Below are 18,358 nucleotides of genomic sequence, written 5' to 3' on the forward strand. Positions count from 1 at the left end.
TTGTCCTTGAACCTAAAGCCCAATTCGATTTTTCTTCTTCCTTTCTTTAAGATATTTATATTTTTCTAAGACTTCAAATAACTTTTTTTTTATTTTTTTTAATGTTTACAATTGTCTTGTAAAGGCAACACGTAAGCATTTTCAAAGATGCTGTGGGTGCTTTCATTATTAAAAGGACAAAAAACAAAAAAGAGAAAAGAGAGAGACGTCAGACAGGAATCGGAGCGAGGAGTACTAGGATTCCGTTCTTCACCGCGCCCGGAGAAAGACCGACCGGCCACAGCGCGCGCACGTGACCCCCCCCGCGGATCCGCCACGTCACCGGCTCGCGCTTCGTTGCCCCAAGCCCGCCGTCCTCCAAGTGCCGGCCCCTCATTGGCTCCCCGCCCGCTCGACGCGATGACAAATTGACAATGACGCTCCTGCCCTCTGCCCTGCCGCGAAATCTCCCCGTGCCATCCCATCGCGAAACCCCCCACGACTCTCGAAGCCACACTTCTACCGAGACACTCCTTCCCCCCTCCTTCCTTTCCATCTCCTCTCTCTCTCTCTCTCTCTCTCTCTGCAAATCGCTTCGCCGCCGGTCGATCGCGAGCTCGCCGGAACGTGGCCGTTCATGACTATGATGACTCCTCCGCCGTTGGATGTAATCGCCGCCCCCAATCTCTCCCTCTCTCTCTCTCTCTATCTGCGCCTGCTAATATTAGATACTAATTTCGCGACGGTGATGGCGGTCTGTGATCTCCGTCTCTTCTCTTGCTTTCGCTGTTGCTTGCTGATTCCATTTCGTCGAATTCAAGTTCCTGTTTTGATGAGGATTGATGGGGGCCGTCTTTCGTTGCATCTCGTGACGGCGGGAGGCTCTCTGAATTCTGAGCTTCAGTCGTCGCCCAATCCGTCGAGCGTGGCGATTTCTTAGGGTTTCGATTAGATTGGTCGCGGGGTGGGAAGCTAACTAACTGCTTTCGACGCTGATTTGTTGCAGCAAGAGGAGGAAGAAATGCTGGTCCCGCACTCCGATTTGGTCGTCGAGGGGCCTCAGCCCATGGAAGGTAGCATTTCGCTCGCTTCGCTTTTTCTTGGCTATGTTGAATCCGTAGCGTTTTTCTCTGTGGTTTTCTTGAGGCTGCGAGGTTTGGCAGTAGGGGGGTGGCGATTCGTGCATGTGATGCTGTTGTTCTAGTTTGGTAATGGGGTAATTGGTTTTTCCGGGTGTTTAGGCGTGGCGCAGGTGGATCCTGCTGGCGCGGTGGAGACTCAGCAACTGGAGGAGCCTCCTTCGATGAAGTTCACTTGGAGAATCGACAACTTCCCTAGGTTGAATGTGAGGAAGCATTATTCCGAGGTTTTTGTTGTGGGGGGTTACAAATGGTAATTGAACTCTCCTCATTGATATTGGTCGCGCGTGCCGTGATTTTATGATTTTGGTACGATACTTAGTGGTGATTGGTATTTTGCACTAACTAGGTTGCTCTCCACAGGAGGATACTTATTTTCCCAAAAGGAAACAATGTGGAACACTTATCTATGTATTTAGATGTAGCAGATTCACCAGCACTTCCGTATGGATGGAGCAGATATGCCCAGTTCAGTTTGGCTGTGGTGAATCAGAGCAATAACAAGTATACAATAAGAAAGGGTACGTAACTGTTGGAGAGAGTCATATGTTTTGCCAAGCAAATGCCGGTATATCAGCAAGTGGCTGTTTAATTGCTTATGCTTTCTAATTTGATGATATTGAAAAATCATTTCTTCTGTCTTTGGTTTGTGGTCTAGTATTGGTTGGCAGAAGAATAAATAGGTAGCCTGCTATTATGTTTTGTTGCCTTATCAAAACTTTAATTTGTAGGTGGAGCAGCAGAATAAAATTCATGAATCTGGTAGTGCTCATCTTGTTTAGTCTATGAGAGAAAGCTTACCTGATCTCCCTTAGTAGGAGGAATTTGAAAGTCTAACTCTGCTTACAATAAAAAGGAAATCCTGCACGTGGGGATTCTTTTTTTTTCCTTTTTTTTTTTTTTTTTGGGCGGGGGGTTCAGGAGAGATAGGAGGAGAGATAGAGGTCCATTGAAAGAGGGAGGGAGGGTTCTGACCCAAAATGGCCCTTGTTCATTGGTATTAAAAAAAAAAAAAAAATCCACAGAGATCAACAAGGTGGAAAAAAAAAACTTTAGAGGCAGAAGTTGCAAGTTGTTGGGTCCAGAGGGGAAGTACAAAGTTATGTCACAAAATTGCCCATGCTCATAGAAGGGCAAACCCATTGTCCTAGTCAACAGCTAACAATTTTTTCCTAAGAAAATGGGTAGAATAAAAACAGGCAATAGAAAATTACTATCGACCCTTTGCCATGAAAAATGGGCTTGAAGACTGAAGTCGAAAGCCATGCAGTTCAGCCCGGCAGAACAGTTGGGGAGGCCTTTGTGGAAGAGATATCTAGAGTCAGTTTGTAGACTGCAACTGGATGAACTTATGTTGTGTTGCATGCAGTGGTAGTTTGCTTCAATTATTGTTCGCTGCAGAGAAAATGTTCGGTACAATTAAGTGGCTTCTTAGTTACTTTGCTTCAATTAGCCATTTATTGTATTTGCACTTGTTGAATGGTCACTTTCTGTCTTTGGCTTGTGACCTGGATATCTTGACTGAAGATATAGGTATCCTCTTACCATGGCTTTTATTTCGATGTCATTAATACTGAGAGCGACAAAACTAAAATGTATCTATTTGGTATCATTTGCCTTGTTTGGTCTAGAAACATTGATATTGAAGTGAGGAGAATATTTCTCATCTCATCTTCAACACCCATCTCTCAAACAACCAGCAGCATGGGCATTACTTTTGATGCTTGAGTAGAATGGGAGGTGAAGCTGAAGCTGTTTGATTATTCACTAGATTGTCCTCAGGATTGTCTGTCTTTACCTGGGTTGGGAATTTCTTGTTTGCCTTGATACGTAGCTTTTCCTTGGTCGCTTTTTGTGAAAAGGACGTCATTGAACTAGGTTGCATGATTGAATTGGAGAGTTCTTCTTAGCCATTTGTCTCTTATTTCTTGGAGATCTTCCTGTTCTAGCTGCTTACTTTCACCTAAGAAACTTCATCATTTTGTTGAAGGTAGGCTGAATGACGTAGCTACTACTCCATACTTAATTCTTCTGTGGCTTATAGCTTTAAGAGGTCACTAGTCCAACAGCATCCCTGTTGCTCTATGCTGTGCTTAATTTTGATGTAGCATCTCTATTATGGGAATAATGAGAGTGCTCTTAGGCTGCAAAGCTTTACTTAGGGCTAATCTGCTTACATGGTTCTGCTTAGGCTACATGAGCTTTTCCAAGGTTCAAAATTCACCAATATATGCCATGACTTCAATTAGTATGGTACACTGCATTTGGTCATCTTGTTTTTGAAAGTACTCATCTTCACCCTCATTTTACTTAAGTTATACATGTTACCTTTGAAATAATGTATATAAATTCTTCAGATACACAACATCAGTTCAATGTGAGAGAGAGTGACTGGGGTTTTACATCCTTCATGCCTCTTGGCGAGCTATATGATCCTGTTAGAGGATATATGGTAAATGATACAGTTTTCGTGGAAGCTGAGGTTGTTGTGCGCAAGATTCTGGATTACTGGTCATACGACTCAAAAAAGGAGACTGGTTATGTGGGACTTAAGAACCAAGGAGCCACCTGTTATATGAACTCTTTATTGCAGACTTTGTACCATATTCCGTACTTTAGAAAGGTCAGACTCTTGCATTACCCCTTTTTTGAATGCGAGTGATTATATGGTAATGCATCTTGATTTTGTATATTTCAGGCTGTATACCATATGCCAACAACTGAGAATGACATGCCTTCTGGAAGCATTCCTTTGGCTCTTCAGAGTTTGTTCTATAAGCTGCAATATCATGATAGCAGTGTCACGACAAAAGAACTGACAAGATCATTTGGATGGGATACTTATGATTCATTTATGCAACATGATGTTCAAGAACTGAATAGAGTCTTGTCTGAAAAGCTTGAGGATAAAATGAAGGTATAGGAGGTCGTAGCTTAAACTTTTCATATTCAATCTATAAGTTGTGCTTTATGGATCCAGGGAACTGTGGTAGAGGGCACGATACAGCAATTATTTGAGGGTCATCATATGAATTATATTGAGTGCATCGATGTAGACTATAAATCAACCAGAAAGGAATCGTTTTACGGTAATGTTCATGCCGAAAGTTTGAGATTTTGTCTGGTTGTTTCCCTGTTCGCATTTTCATGATAATGTTATTATAAAGTGAGAGGTTTTTGAACGCTAAGTTTATATGGCAGATCTACAGCTTGATGTTAAAGGGTGTCGTGATGTTTATGCTTCGTTTGACAAATATGTTGAAGTTGAACGTCTTGAAGGTGACAACAAATACCAAGCTGAGGAACATGGTTTGCAGGTTAGTAAACGTGTTTGTAGATATCCATAGATAGTTGTCTCGTATCTATGGAACTGGGCCACAAGATACTTGATAGCAAATAGCTGATATCATTGTCTTTCTCTTCTGTTGCCTATAAGATATTAAGCCAGAAGGTTGCTTCCGTTTCTACTGGCATTTCAGGGTCATAGTGGATCCTGCTAACTAGTTGTGCATGATATACCAATTTCAACTATTGTCTTCTGAGTTTCACTAGTGGAGACTGCTCAACTTTTTTATCACCCTACTAAGCTAAGTTTATCGGTTACTGTTGGATCAATATTTTTCCTCGATACAGAGTTTATTACCCATGGTGATTGCTTAATAGGATTTTGATTGATCATCTGTAGAGTGAAATCTCCGTCCTCTAGAGTGAAGGAAATGGGCTAATGTTATTTATCTCATTTCTTCCATGTTCTTGTTTAGCATCTTTCTTGGAAACTGCAGAAAGGCTATTGACCTGTTCTTGTAAACTAATCAATGGTCAAAGATAAATTGAAGGATGGTTGTCATTGTCCATTTTTGGAATTTTGTTTTTGTTATTTCAGGATGCAAAGAAGGGCGTCCTGTTTATTGACTTCCCCCCAGTTCTGCAACTTCACCTTAAGCGGTTTGAATATGATTTTATCCGAGACACTATGGTTAAGGTAAGTGTACTGTTCTATCCATGATTTTGGTATTTGACTGAAGTGATGGAACTCATTATTTGAATTTTTGAATTTGATGGAGGTTCTGTTGACGAAATGTCATTAGTTGCACCTAATCTCATTGTTCTCTTCCCACATGCTATACTGCATATAATGATTAGAGAGAAGATTTTATGTAGGGTCTTGTTAACAAGTGGTCATTGACACTTGTCGAGACTGCTAAAATTAGTAATAATGCCTATCAACACATCTTGGGAAGTTGAAAGGAACATAGTCCGACAAAGTGACATGCTTCAAATAGAAATGGCATATTTCCAAAGCAAATTAGTGATTGTTGTAAGTGATTTAGAGGCATTCTTTTACTTTTTCCTTATAAGACAAGTTCCTATAGATTTGCTGATTTAAATTGATTTTGGATAAGCATAAATCAGATTTGTGGAAATAATTCCTTGCGTTCTCCTTCTCCTTTTTATTTCTGACACTTTGTGTAAAGTTCCAATTTTCGGATGTGATATTCAGTCAGGATCTTAGGGATCTTAGGTTCTTTTGTTGTTTCAGCATTGAGATCCATTGGTCTCAGTCTTGTTCTTTTTGTGGTGAAATGGTATCAGTTCAGTCTCATGCTCATCATTTACTAACAAATTTTGTTTATTCAGATAAATGATCGCTATGAGTTCCCTCTTCAGCTGGACTTAGACAGAGACAATGGAAAATATTTGTCACCAGATGCAGATAGGAGTGTACGCAACCTTTATTCTCTTCACAGGTTTGGCCTTTGCATCATAATTGCACAATGGCCTGTCTCTTGGCTGCTGTTTCCCCCCTATGAACTTCTCTTCATCCCATCCACCGGCAAACACAGCCCCCCCCCCAAAAAAAAAAAAAAAAAAAAACTAGGAAAAATACACAAAGAACAAGGGAGAAAAAGCCTCCTTCTGGAAACATCAAATCCGAATGATGTTTACAGTTGTTCACGGTTATACTCCATTGAGTCATAGTGGCTCATTTTATACTACTGTGCAATTCTGCTTGTATATTATACTGAATATTTGCATTTGGTATTTATCATATTAGTTATTTGATTATAATGCACTCATTTAAGCCACGTTTCTGTGTTTTCTTTTCTTTTCTCTCTCTCTCTCTCTTTTTCTTTGGCAAATATGACCACTTCTAAGAAGTATTTTTGTTGGGGGCTTGGAGGTGAAGCTTTTGTGTATGGTTTTGCATGTGGCAGTGTATATGTCTCTTGACACGCGTGAAGTTCGATAGTTTATATTGGTGAATGCGCTTATCCTTGACTTGTTATCATGTCTTGGGCAGTGTCTTGGTTCATAGTGGTGGTGTTCATGGTGGCCATTATTATGCCTTTATCAGGCCCACACTCTCTGATCTATGGTATGTGTTCTTCCCTGTGCATACTCTCTCTCTCTCTCTCTCTCTGACAGAATCATCTAGCTCTTCTTTGCATTATCTTGTTTAATGGATTATCTAGCAAAGGGCTTTGCTGCATCTTATTTTTGTTTGGAGATTAGCCAATGGGTTTCATTTTTTGTCCTTTTCATATGGCACATGTGCTTATGATAAAGATTGCCAGATTTTCTGCTCTGCTACAAAATTCTGCAGTGAATGATTCCCTTTGATTTCAATGAACTAGACTGAAATATGCATTCTTTAACACCTGGAATTGGAACCATTGTTGGGCAAGTTCAGTGACCTCAAGATCTCAATCACTGTTAAGTCCTGTTTACCACTAGAATCAAGAATGAGAAAAGCTCCAAATATTAAATAACTTTCACCTGCCAAACGGAATCTGAGGCATCTGCATCCTCCATTCCCATACCAAGACTTCAGTTGTCATCATTCTTTCAAATTCAAACAATCTGAACATAATGCAGGCAGGTTAGGTTCAGTGTTGAGGAATAATTCTTAGCTTAGCATGCATTGGTTATCGCTTCTTTAGGGTGAAGTACTGATAACATTCTAATGGAGTAATAAGCTATTATGGCAACAGCCAACAAATCGAGACCATGATTAGTTCGATGTGGCAATCTATTTCTCAATTTTAATGTGCTACAAGCATGCTTCAATCCGTGGTTAGGACCAACTTTGTCTGATTATTATGTTGTAGCTTTGCCTGAAATGGACAATCACAAGACTCAATCAGTACCTGGAGCCCTTAACTTCAAGTCTTTCAAATCATATTCAATGAGTTTCAATTTCAAATGTTCACATTGATAAATTAGCGATCAAAAAATAATAAAAATATACTTAATATCCTTCCTGAATTATACCTTAATAGCACAAATCAATTATGATTGGAATGGTGCACTTTCAAGCATATTTTGAACACCATTTTCAATTTCTAAAATGTTACTTAATGCTTGATTTGGTCTTATAATGAGATAATGAATGAATATACATGCTTTGATGGATATCTTATTGTAGCATGTACCATTTCCGATGAATTAATGTTATGTGATGTATTTGTGATTACGGAATAGAAGAGACACTTACATAAAGATTCCTTAATTTGTAGTATGATCACAAATTCAATGTTTCTCCACTGGTGAATCTCTATTGCCATGACTACTTTTTTCCCCAAACAATTTTGACTTTGTTTCAGTTGTCACTGCAACCTTGAAGTTAATCTGCTTCACCTAGGTGAAGTGTATCCAATAGAACACACACACACACACAATGTTGCACTTGCCTCTATTGATGTGTGAACTTGGCTTTGTAATAAGGATGATTATTTTACTTACCACAACCTTATCTCTAGTCTTTGCACTACATTACACCATGTTCCATCTTTGAGTTCTTGCCTTATTTTAATTTTCATCATAAGTAATTGCTAAGAAAATCTTAAAATAATTGAAGATATATTTTGTTCCTGGACTCTTGATGATCACAAGGCTCTACATGGATGTATAGGCAATTGGTCTGTTAGTTTGGAACTTTTGTTGTAATTGGTAACACGTCTTTTGAGACTTCCACTTTTAGGTTTAAATTTGATGATGAACGGGTGACAAAAGAAGATATAAAGAGGGCTTTGGAAGAACAGTATGGGGGAGAGGAGGAGGTGATTTATTGCACTGATTCTCAAATTGATTCTCTGCCTGACTTGTGAAGAGCTTACTTGATTTTTATATGTTTTCTTTCAGTTGCCGCAGACCAATCCTGGTTTTAACAACACTCCCTTTAAATTTACAAAATACTCAAATGCATACATGCTCGTGTATATACGTGACAGTGACAAGGATAAAATAATTTGTCACGTCGATGAGAAGGACATTGCAGAACATTTGAGGGTAAAGTCCTTTCTTGATAAATGCTACTCTGATTCTCTTTTATTTATTCATGTAGCTGGGGATGTGTATGGGTTGGACTTATGTTCTTATTGTCTTTAGGTGAGGTTGAAGAAGGAACAAGAAGAGAAGGAGGAAAAGAGAAAGCACAAGGCACAAGCCCATCTTTATACTATAATAAAGGTATATAGTTGTCCTGGTGTTTACTCAGAAGCAGCATAGGCCTTTTTTTAGTATTATATCTAAAGCAACAGCCTATTATGTTAGGTAGCACGAGAAGAGGATCTTGTTGAGCAGATTGGAAAAGATATATACTTCGATCTTGTGGACCATGACAAAGTCCGAAGTTTTCGCATTCAGAAGCAAATTAAGTTTAAAGATTTTAAGGTATCTTTACACTTTTTATTACTTTATGTGATGATCAATTCAAGCTTCACCCTAGTATAAAGTTCTTTAAGTCTCTTCATCATTATGCTGATTCAATACACTTTGTTGGTTTCTCCAGACCCTAGTATTTATCTGCTCCAGCTTCAATTTCTCTAATCTAGCCTTGTTTTGGCAGTTTTGTTGATTTTTACATCTCTGACTATGTTGGTATTGATTTAGGAATCCATCTTGACTGTCATCTGCTCTTGGGAGAATTTCTGTGTGTGATACTTTATTGATTTCCTTTTTGATTGGGGTCAACTTTTCATTGTAATTTTGTACTTTGTCTCTTCAATTTACCATAATGTATCTTTAAATAGCTGAAAATCTTTATGTCCTTGTTAATTAGCCATGCTTTAAAGACCTTTTAGAATACCTGACTTCTAACTTGGTGTCTTGTGATTTTGGTACAGGGATAGTAGCTATATTATGACATAGCTTTATGCTAATCTAAATACAACAGTAAAAACAATTAAGATTGTTGTTTGGTTTGTCAGCCATGTGGACGTTGCTGTGTCATTTGGATCCTATCTAGTAATTTGTATCTTCAGATATGTTGATTGATGCATGTAACTGATTTTCTGTTAACTCGCAGGAGGAAGTTGCCAGAGACTTTGGTGTGCCTGTGCAATGTCAGCGTTTCTGGTTATGGGCAAAGAGGCAAAACCATACTTACCGTCCAAATCGGCCTCTGGCACCCCCAGAGGAAGAACAACCAGTAATAACATTTTAGTGCTGAATCCCATTTTCCGATTCCATGGATTAATTTATGTGATTGGGGAGGTTTTTTATTTCTAAGTATGTCAAAGATTCTTTAGAGAATGCAGAAAAGCCACATACATGTAAAATAAGCTCGTTTAGGTCACTTTCCTTAATGGAAGTTATAAATCCTCTCTAAACTCTCCTTTACAAGATCAAATATTACTTCGTGGCATTTCCCCCTGTTTGTGTAGAAATTGGGATGCTAGGTAGGCAGGTCATGTCAGGCACTTGAAGTCTTCAACAGATGTTTTACTTTCTTGACAACAGATTGATTAGGCCGTTAGTGATGATGGCTTAAAGAAAACTGTTGTCATCTTTGATTTTTGTTTAATCGGTGTAGCCTCATCATAAGAATGAGGATGAACTGGAGCATGTAGAATATGTAATTGCTTCTCATGTATATCTGATCATCTAAACATTGTCATAACCTTGACATAGGTTGGACAGTTAAGGGAGATGATGAACAAGACCAACAATGCAGAATTAAAGCTGTTCTTGGAAGTTGAGCTTGGGCTGGTAATGATTTATAGTCGTTGGCCATGCATTATTCGTGTCTGCATGCGGTTCTGAGGTGCCTTTGGGTACCACATCTTTGTAGCTTTTGCTATGGTCTAATTGATAGTGCTTGATATTGCAGGATAAGGTTCCTGTTTCACCACCCGAAAAATCTAAAGATGATATCTTGCTATTCTTCAAACTTTACAACCCTGAGAAAGGAGAACTGCGGTAGTTTGCATTTTTGTATATAGAATTTTCCTGTTTTCTTTGCACCTTTTTTCTTTATCTTATATGAGAATTACCACCATGATACCAGATATGTAGGTAGGCTCTTTGTGAAGTTTTATGGTAGACCAATTGAAATTTTGCCAAGATTGATTGAGATGGCCGGCTTCAATCAAGATGAGGAATTAGAACTATTTGAGGTTTGTTCCTTCGCCTTCCCTTGGAGAAAGAGGAAGCCTGCATTTGGACATACTTCCTTGAGGACTAGATGGTTCAATTTCATTCAAGTATTTGCAGAAGTAAAATTTATGAAATGTTTTCACAAAAATCACGATAAACAGCTTTTAGTCCCCACTTTTAAAATCTAGTTTTTGTGGTGAAAGATAAAAGTCATCATAGTTTCAACTGTCTAAGGTCTGTCACAATCCTTCATAAAGTAAATTCAAGGCCCTCATTTCATGTTGGTGTTATGCCCAGGAGATAAAGTTTGTGCCTGGTGTCATGTGTGAGCATCTTGACAAGAAGATATCATTTCGAGCGAGTCAGGTATAAATTGGCTTATAGCGTCTTGTTGAAGCTCACTTTCCACTCATTTTCTTAGAATGAGCACTCTATTTCTCTTCTCAGCTTGAAGATGGGGACATCATTTGCTTTCAAAAAGCTCGAATGGACAATGAAGATGAATTTCGTTATCCTGATGTTCCTTCTTACTTGGAGTATGTGCATAACCGCCAGGTACCACTGGTGCTCCTTACTACTATTACTGAGATTTTGTGAGTTTCTTCTGTACTTGTGAATCTGGTGTCTGGAGGTGTGTTTCTTTGTCTTCAGCATGCAGTTGAGCTCCTCTTTCCTTCCTGCTCTGTTTGCTGGACTTTATTTTTGCCATATAACGTGCAGAAATTAATTTGTGAAGATAAACACAATAACCTCAGGATTAAGAAACATCATTCAAAGCAGTCTCACCATGCCAGAACGCACAGGGACTAATTCATTGCTATGAGGAGAATTTGTTAATGTTGTTGGTGGACCTGTCGCCACAAAAGAAAGAGCCATATCATCATCCATGAATTCCCCCAACATTGGATGATTTTACTTGAAAAATGGTATATGGACTATAGAGAATAAGTTTAATACAGGCAGCAGCCAAAAGTCACAATGTAGGATGGAGAAATTGTGATCTTATCCACAAAATACAAGTGGGATGGAGAAAGCAGACAAGTGTGTTCGTTGTTTCACACAACCATTGAATGCCATTTAAGCTTAAGTGAAATTTCTAATAAAGCCGGTAGTAAAACACCAACACAAGCTCAAAATGAGTGTAGCAGATGTAAGAATGCTTTGTTGATTATTGTGGGCATATAAGAAAAGCCATAGTCGATTTGAATCTATTTGGTGTGTAGCCTCAACCAAGGATGAGATGAGAAAGTCATTTGAAGTATTCTGACATGGAACTGTGCCTATGAATGCTACAGTGAGAAGATGTTATTATCAGATGAAGCCCACATTAGAATGGGTAACAGACCCAAAATGAGGTGGAAGAAGATGACAAGGAAAGATATAGAGTGCTTAGAGTAGGCTTTAGGCAGAATAGAGCACAATTGCATAAAAAAGATTCATAGACCAGACCCACCATAGAGGAATAAAGCTTAATTGTTGGAATTGTATATCTCTGCTCTTTTGGGCAGAGATAAAATGTGTCTTCATTTCTTTAATTTTTCTTGGCATTTCTTTATTGGTGAAACTTATTTCCTTTTCCATTAAACCTAAAGGGCTCTCTTACTGAGATGCTTTGAGAAAAGCTGCAAAGGACAGTGCTCTTGGTGACTTCTCATGCATTCAGTTTGTACTTTTTAGTAGTATATTGGTGATTTTCATGCACACATTCACCAATATTGTAAATCTTGCATTTGGGAGATGGACTGACATGTTTTGTTTATCGATATAAACACTGGATGTGGCTTCAGTCCTGGTGGATCTTTTATGTCTATTTTTTCTTGTGTCTGTCAATCTAAATTCTCTATGGAATATGGTTTTGTAGATTGTTCATTTTCGATCATTGGAAAGACCAAAGGAGGATGATTTCGTCCTAGAGTTGTGAGTACTGCTTACAGCTTTTTGTTTTTCTCTCTTTTTGGTTTCTGAGGGTGTATGATATTCATCAATTATGCATATGCCTTTTAGGTCAAAAGTACATAATTATGATGAAGTGGTCGAAAGAGTGGCTCAACAAGTTGGGCTGGATGATCCATCAAAAATTAGGCTTACATCTCACAATTGCTACTCGCAACAGCCTAAGCCTCAACCAATGAAGTTTCAAGGGGTAGAGCATCTTTCAGATATGCTAGTCCATTATAACCAGGTAGAGTTTTCATGATTCATGATTATATGAGCCTTTGATCTTTTAGACCTCTGGTAATTCATCTAGATGAGCTGGCTGATATTTCTCTCTATGATAGACCTCTGATATATTGTACTACGAAGTACTGGACATCCCTCTCCCAGAGTTGCAAGGTCTAAAGAACTTGAAAGTTGCGTTTCATCATGCCTCAAAGGATGAGGTGCATTTGAGTTCTCTCTCTGTCCCTTTCAGGAATCTCATGTACATAAATTTCTGACTTTTGCCTCTTTATGTATTTTTTGAATGCATTTCAGGTTGTAATTCATCATATTAGACTTCCAAAGCAGAGCACAGTTGGTGATGTTATTAATGAACTTAAGACAAAGGCAAGTTATTGATTGTTATTGACATATGCCAGTTATCCTCTCTTTAGGAAAATGATGGAGAATACAAGGGGAGATGCACATATTCTGGTCAATCTATATATATATAGAGAGAGAGAGAGAGAGAGAGAGAGAGAGAGAGAGATTTTTTTTTTTTGGCTATTCCAATTGGGATCTTGACCTTGAAAAACAAGTACCAAGAATAGCTAGTTTATTGTATTATGTAGGGAGTGGCTCATGTCAGTCTACGTGTTGACGGTTCTGTGTTACTTTTTGATGTTTTAAACAAACTTCTTGTACCATTTAAGCCATCTTCCGCTGGAGGAGAATTTACAGTTTTTTGGTCCATGAAAGTTCGCAAATGAGAAGTTTTCAAACTTTACTGTGAGAAGAATGGAATTCAATCTTTCGTTTCTATAAAGGCTTAGAAGTTCTTTGCTTCAAGTTTAGTGTGAGGGTTATTCGTCTTTTGAAGTAATGTGCTGCAGTGGAAAGTCTTGCTTAGAATTTTTATATGCATGGATTAGTAGTTGTTTGAGCTCTCCTCCCTGTCTTGCTTATATTTGTTTGACACTTCCCCCCCGCCCCCATTTCTCTTCTTTTTCTCTCCCTCTCTGAAAAAACTTCTTTCTGAATATACTCAATGGAAATCCCTTATTGAACAGGTAGATTTGTCTCGTCCAGATGCAGAACTTAGACTTCTTGAAGTCTTCTATCATAAGATCTATAAGGTAATTGCATTTTCAGTGGATGCTTTAGTTATTTTTATGTGTTCAGTTTCCATTCTCCGTTGTCACTCGAACCATTGTATTAGAAATGTTTAAATGTTAAACCATTGTTTGATTGTGATGATGATTTAGATGTCAAATTCTACTTAAATTATTCACTTAGCATGCCAAATATCTGTGCAGATCTTTCCTTCCAGTGAGAAAATTGAGAATATAAATGACCAATACTGGACATTGCGCGCTGAGGAGGTAAGCATGCCATAGGACTCTGTTGCTCCTTCCAATCTTTTCATCATCTTAATTTTGGTTGAATTGCTTGAGGAATGTAAACATGGTGGTTTGTTCCGTGCATCCCTCTTGGGCTGGCAAAGTTTTTATCATTTCAAAAACATTTAAGCCTGATTACTTGATAATGTGAATACCTCATAGTATGGAAGATCCATGATGGAGAACATTTTTCTTCCTTCGCTTCTAGTGGTACTTGACCGAGGAAATGTGTGTCATTCAGAGAGAACTGATCTCTTAATAAGGAAGGTTATATTTTCACCAATATTTCTTGTCATTTCAATTGTATGAAACTGTGTACTAGCCCTCATGTAAAGTAATTAGATTGTAGCCTAATATTCTCATATCAAGAGCTGATCTAAGAAAAAAAAATTTTTGATAAGTGAATGTTCCATAATCCATTGCTACGTGACTTAGAAGAAGCATATGACAGCTGATGAGGGCTTTGCATAGAGTAAACTCAAAATCCCAACCTGATGGAAATGATTTTTTTCCAGATTCCACGGGTCCTCAACAATCATAAAATGTTTTTCTTCCAGCAGGTTTCATTGGCAGAGAAAATAATAAGTGAATTAGGAAAGTAAGTTTTTTTTACCAAAAATAAAAAAATAAAAAATAGGAAAGTAGGTTTGAACTTCAAACTAAAATGACATCTTGAGAGAGCATGTTACAGGGTACTGCCAATAACATATTTTGCTGAACTACTTGGTCTGAGCTCTTGTTTTCTTTATCTATGGTGGGTTTTGTGGTTGCACTTCTGACCATCTCTCTTTCTTTTGAAGATAGCATCCTTGTTGTTTTTCTTTGGGTCTTCTTCTTTATCCTTTTTCTTAACTGTTCTTTAATTTTTTTTTCATGTATATTTGTTGTTGTAGCTATTGAAACTTAAATTTATTATCTGCTCAGATTCCTGAAGAAGAGAAGGACCTTGGGCCACATGATCGCTTGATTCATGTTTACCACTTCATGAAGGAAACTGCTCAAAGTCAGCTGGTATTGAACATTCAATTGTTCTACAATTGTTTTTGATCAAGTTTAAGTTTTCTTCCCATTATTTTTTCTCTTCTAATTTGGTAAGAATGTTAAGCAGGTGTCTTTATGTTTTCTTTCCCCTTCTTAATGTGTGCTTTGATCAGCAAGTGCAGAACTTTGGGGAACCCTTTTTGCTGCTCATCCATGAAGGTGAAACTTTAGCTGAAGTGAAAATGCGCATACAAAAGAAACTGCAAGTTCCAGATGATGCATTCTCCAAGGTCTCCACTTTGTCATTATGCCTTATTTATTACCATTATTGTGGTAGAGGTTCCTATAGGGTATATAGTGTTTATGCATACCAAATGCTGAAACAAAATGTGAAATGCTTAAACAGTGGAAGTTTGCATTTCTTTCGTTGGGTCGCCCAGAGTATCTTGAGGATTCTGAAATTTTATCAAACCGTTTTCAGGTGCATCTCTCTCTCTCTCTCTCTCTCTCTCTCTCTCTCACATGCACACGCACGCGCGCGCACACACACCCAGCCTTTACACAAAGACAGCACTCATGACAAATGATAGATAAGTCATGTTGTCAGTACCTGACTCAGATGTTTCAACAGAGAAGAGATGTTTATGGGGAACAGTATCTTGGATTGGAGCACTCTGATGCTCCCAAGAGGTCTTATGTGGTGAATCAGGTGAATTTACTTAATGCATTTGCTTTAAAAATTCTGTGTGGATGAGGTGACATTGCTGTGTAAGTCAATGTATGCCTGGTTAAAATTCTCGTGGGTTGCTTGTCTTTCCATGTTGTGCGTCATGATTTATTTCCGATTTGCAGAACCGTCACACTCATGAGAAGCCTGTTAAAATATACAACTAAGAAGAGCTGAGGATTTAACAGGACCTTCCGTTTAAGGGATTACTTGATGATAATGATGTGGAGGTTGAGAACGCTTGTTGCATCTAAGTGATGATGGCCTGGGTGACCATTGTACATGTAGGCTAAATTATTCTTTAGCGCGGGTGAGGAAGGTGGGTGTCCGCTCGTTTATGGAATCTCTTCTTCATATGCCCTGCTTGAGCTCTTCCTCTTTCCAAGGGATTTTCTTGTTTCCCAGTCTGTTGTCCTACGTCTGTAATTTAGTAGTGCATAAGAAGATTTTGGATGAGGGTGTTTATAGCGGGAATCGTTCCATTTTACTATTTTTTCCCCTTATTTGATCTTTTTTGTAGTTTGGGTTTTTAAGTTTAGCAGGGGACGACCTCAAAATTTCAAGTGGCTGGTTGTACCCGATGTAGGGTGTTGTAGAAAGAGCTGTACTGCATGAGCAGTCCTGATTGCTCTGTTCTTCCATGTCATGATTATAGTGATCGTTTGTTTCGTTTAAGGATGTCTTATACAGGTTTTATAAAAGTGTGCTTTTCGGAGCTATCTGTTTCCTTCTGTTTAGGTCGGATTCTTTTTTTCTTTAGGGCTCCTTGGCTTCTGGATTTTCACCAGTACAATAGGATTTGCTGTTTCAACCCACAGTAAAAAGACGTCAGGAGCGGATGAAAATCGCGTTATGTTGTTGCTGTCATCATGGGCCATGAAAGTATATGTAGCTGTAAAAGATAAAAGGAGGAGTGTCACCTGTAATTCGTACCTCTACCAATGTAAAGTACCTTTGGTTCATTGATGCTTCTGATCTTTCATGTTTATCGTTTCTTTCTTTTTTTCCAGATGTCTGATCTGATACTTGTCTGAAAACTAGCCCCCCATCAAACCGAATGGCTTAGGTGACATTTTTTGTTCGAGGCTTTTCGTTCGGACAGCATGGCCTTTTTCCATCTGGCTTTCGCCACTGTGAAAATGTTGGAAAGTCTTCGGGTCAATAAAAAGTTTTTCGTTCATTGCCTTTTTTAGTCCATCAACATTGGGGTTATCTGGAGTATAGCTTTAGAAAGGGTTGTCGCGTCTCTCGTTGTATCCAGTAACTCTTGTTGGGAAAATTGAAGAAATCCTACGAGCCATGCCTTTGCATTTATGTACAGGTTAATGAGCAAATGAACCATGCATTTGCGTTAGTAACCAAAGTAAATGGAAGTAGATCATTTATGTATAATTAGTCAAAGAAAATCATTTTTCATTATTGACAACGTTTTGTGTAAATGTTTTCATAAGCGATAAAAATATCTTTTGTTTATTTATTTCTGTTGTGATCATATCTAGGAAGGTATTTTTCAAATTATTTATTTTTCGCGAAACAAACGGAGCTCACGTTATATTGTTTCGTTCTGTATAAATGGAGCATGCATCTGCAGAGATTAGCCATATCGAGTCATAGGCTCAATCTCATGGGCTTTCCTCAAGCATTATTAGTTGACGGTCTTTCATTCTCTAGGTCTTGTAGTCTGCCCAAAAGCAGAAACAGTTGTTGGATCATGCTCGGAATGTGATGGAATATAGGGTCGAATTAGCGGCGTGGTATTTCTATGAGATCCAGCAGTGTGGTAGAGAGACTCGCATGGGGAGACTGTGGGCCATCTGGGCTACGGATTTCTTGATTCTCGAACCCTCTGGAGGATTAGAAAAGGGGGCCCTAGGGGCCAAACTTACCTAATCATTCGTTGACTAAATGTAAGTTGGAAGTGAGGGTGTGCAAAAGATCCGGAAACCATCCAGAATCAAACCAAACCGGCATTTTCCATGGAACCAATCAGGTTCTTGGTTTCAATTTAATAAACAAATGAAGAGGATGGGGGAGCTCGATTGAGGATGTCCATAAATGTTGCAGTGGTTTGTTATTTTAATACGAAATTAAGGGCCAATGGCTCATTTTAAAAGTATAATTGGGTCTCTCATTAGCCATCCTCATTATCAAATTAAGTTGACATTTAAGAAATATAATTCAAGCAATTAATGTTTTGACTTCTATAGAGGCTAGGGCTATTAATGTAAATTTCAATTCTTCGCATGTTCTTGGTGCTAGAAAACTCTAAGAAGGCCATATCATGACTTTCAAAGAAATTAAGTTCCTAGCTAGCAAGTATTGTCGATTCATTCTGTCTTATAATTTTCAGTTCTTAATCAAAATTAATAGATTGAAATTAAACTGAATAAGTTTTAGTGCTCTGCATAGAAATTAGATCCATCATGATATTAATTGATGAATGCAATTTTGTAGGTATTAGGGATGGTTTTATGGATCTACAGATCTACCTGAGAATCGGATCAGATTAGCAGTCTAGTCTCTAATTGGATTTATGAAATAAACGGGTGGTTTCTAGTTTTAATTTTTTGAAATCAATCTTTCGCTCGAGAATACATGCTAAAGTAGGAGAAGTA

At 38.3% G+C, this 18,358-nt stretch overlaps 1 protein-coding gene across 7 annotated transcripts; it reads left to right on the forward strand.

Moving 5' to 3' along the window:
- Positions 1 to 481: 481 nt before the first annotated feature.
- LOC104425547 (ubiquitin carboxyl-terminal hydrolase 12) lies at positions 482 to 16,928 on the forward strand. Of its 7 annotated transcripts, XR_721693.3 has the most exons (33): positions 482 to 646; positions 986 to 1,052; positions 1,221 to 1,371; positions 1,482 to 1,639; positions 3,476 to 3,741; positions 3,817 to 4,035; positions 4,099 to 4,207; positions 4,320 to 4,435; positions 5,002 to 5,100; positions 5,757 to 5,866; positions 6,421 to 6,495; positions 8,101 to 8,179; positions 8,262 to 8,408; positions 8,508 to 8,588; positions 8,673 to 8,792; positions 9,427 to 9,549; positions 10,032 to 10,109; positions 10,231 to 10,319; positions 10,408 to 10,516; positions 10,794 to 10,862; positions 10,944 to 11,051; positions 12,358 to 12,413; positions 12,501 to 12,678; positions 12,776 to 12,877; positions 12,972 to 13,043; positions 13,706 to 13,771; positions 13,952 to 14,017; positions 14,960 to 15,046; positions 15,199 to 15,306; positions 15,423 to 15,497; positions 15,648 to 15,725; positions 15,869 to 16,062; positions 16,754 to 16,928. XR_721693.3 is itself a non-coding variant. In XM_010038264.3 (32 exons), the coding sequence occupies exons 1-32, from the start codon at positions 617 to 619 to the stop codon at positions 16,537 to 16,539; spliced, it is 3,348 nt and encodes a 1,115-aa protein (XP_010036566.1). In that variant the 5' UTR covers positions 482 to 616; the 3' UTR covers positions 16,540 to 16,731. The 7 variants fall into 7 exon arrangements, 6 of the variants coding, with proteins under 6 accessions (XP_010036566.1, XP_010036569.1, XP_010036565.1 ...); XM_010038264.3 differs by lacking the exons at positions 15,869 to 16,062; positions 16,754 to 16,928 and adding an exon at positions 16,504 to 16,731 and having other exon boundaries at positions 15,190 to 15,306; positions 15,636 to 15,725; XM_010038267.3 differs by lacking the exons at positions 15,869 to 16,062; positions 16,754 to 16,928 and adding an exon at positions 16,504 to 16,731 and having other exon boundaries at positions 15,190 to 15,306.
- The last annotated feature ends 1,430 nt before the right edge of the window (positions 16,929 to 18,358 follow it).

Source organism: Eucalyptus grandis, chromosome 11 (assembly GCF_016545825.1).
Source record: "Eucalyptus grandis isolate ANBG69807.140 chromosome 11, ASM1654582v1, whole genome shotgun sequence".
In the NCBI taxonomy this organism is placed as follows: domain Eukaryota; kingdom Viridiplantae; phylum Streptophyta; class Magnoliopsida; order Myrtales; family Myrtaceae; genus Eucalyptus; species Eucalyptus grandis.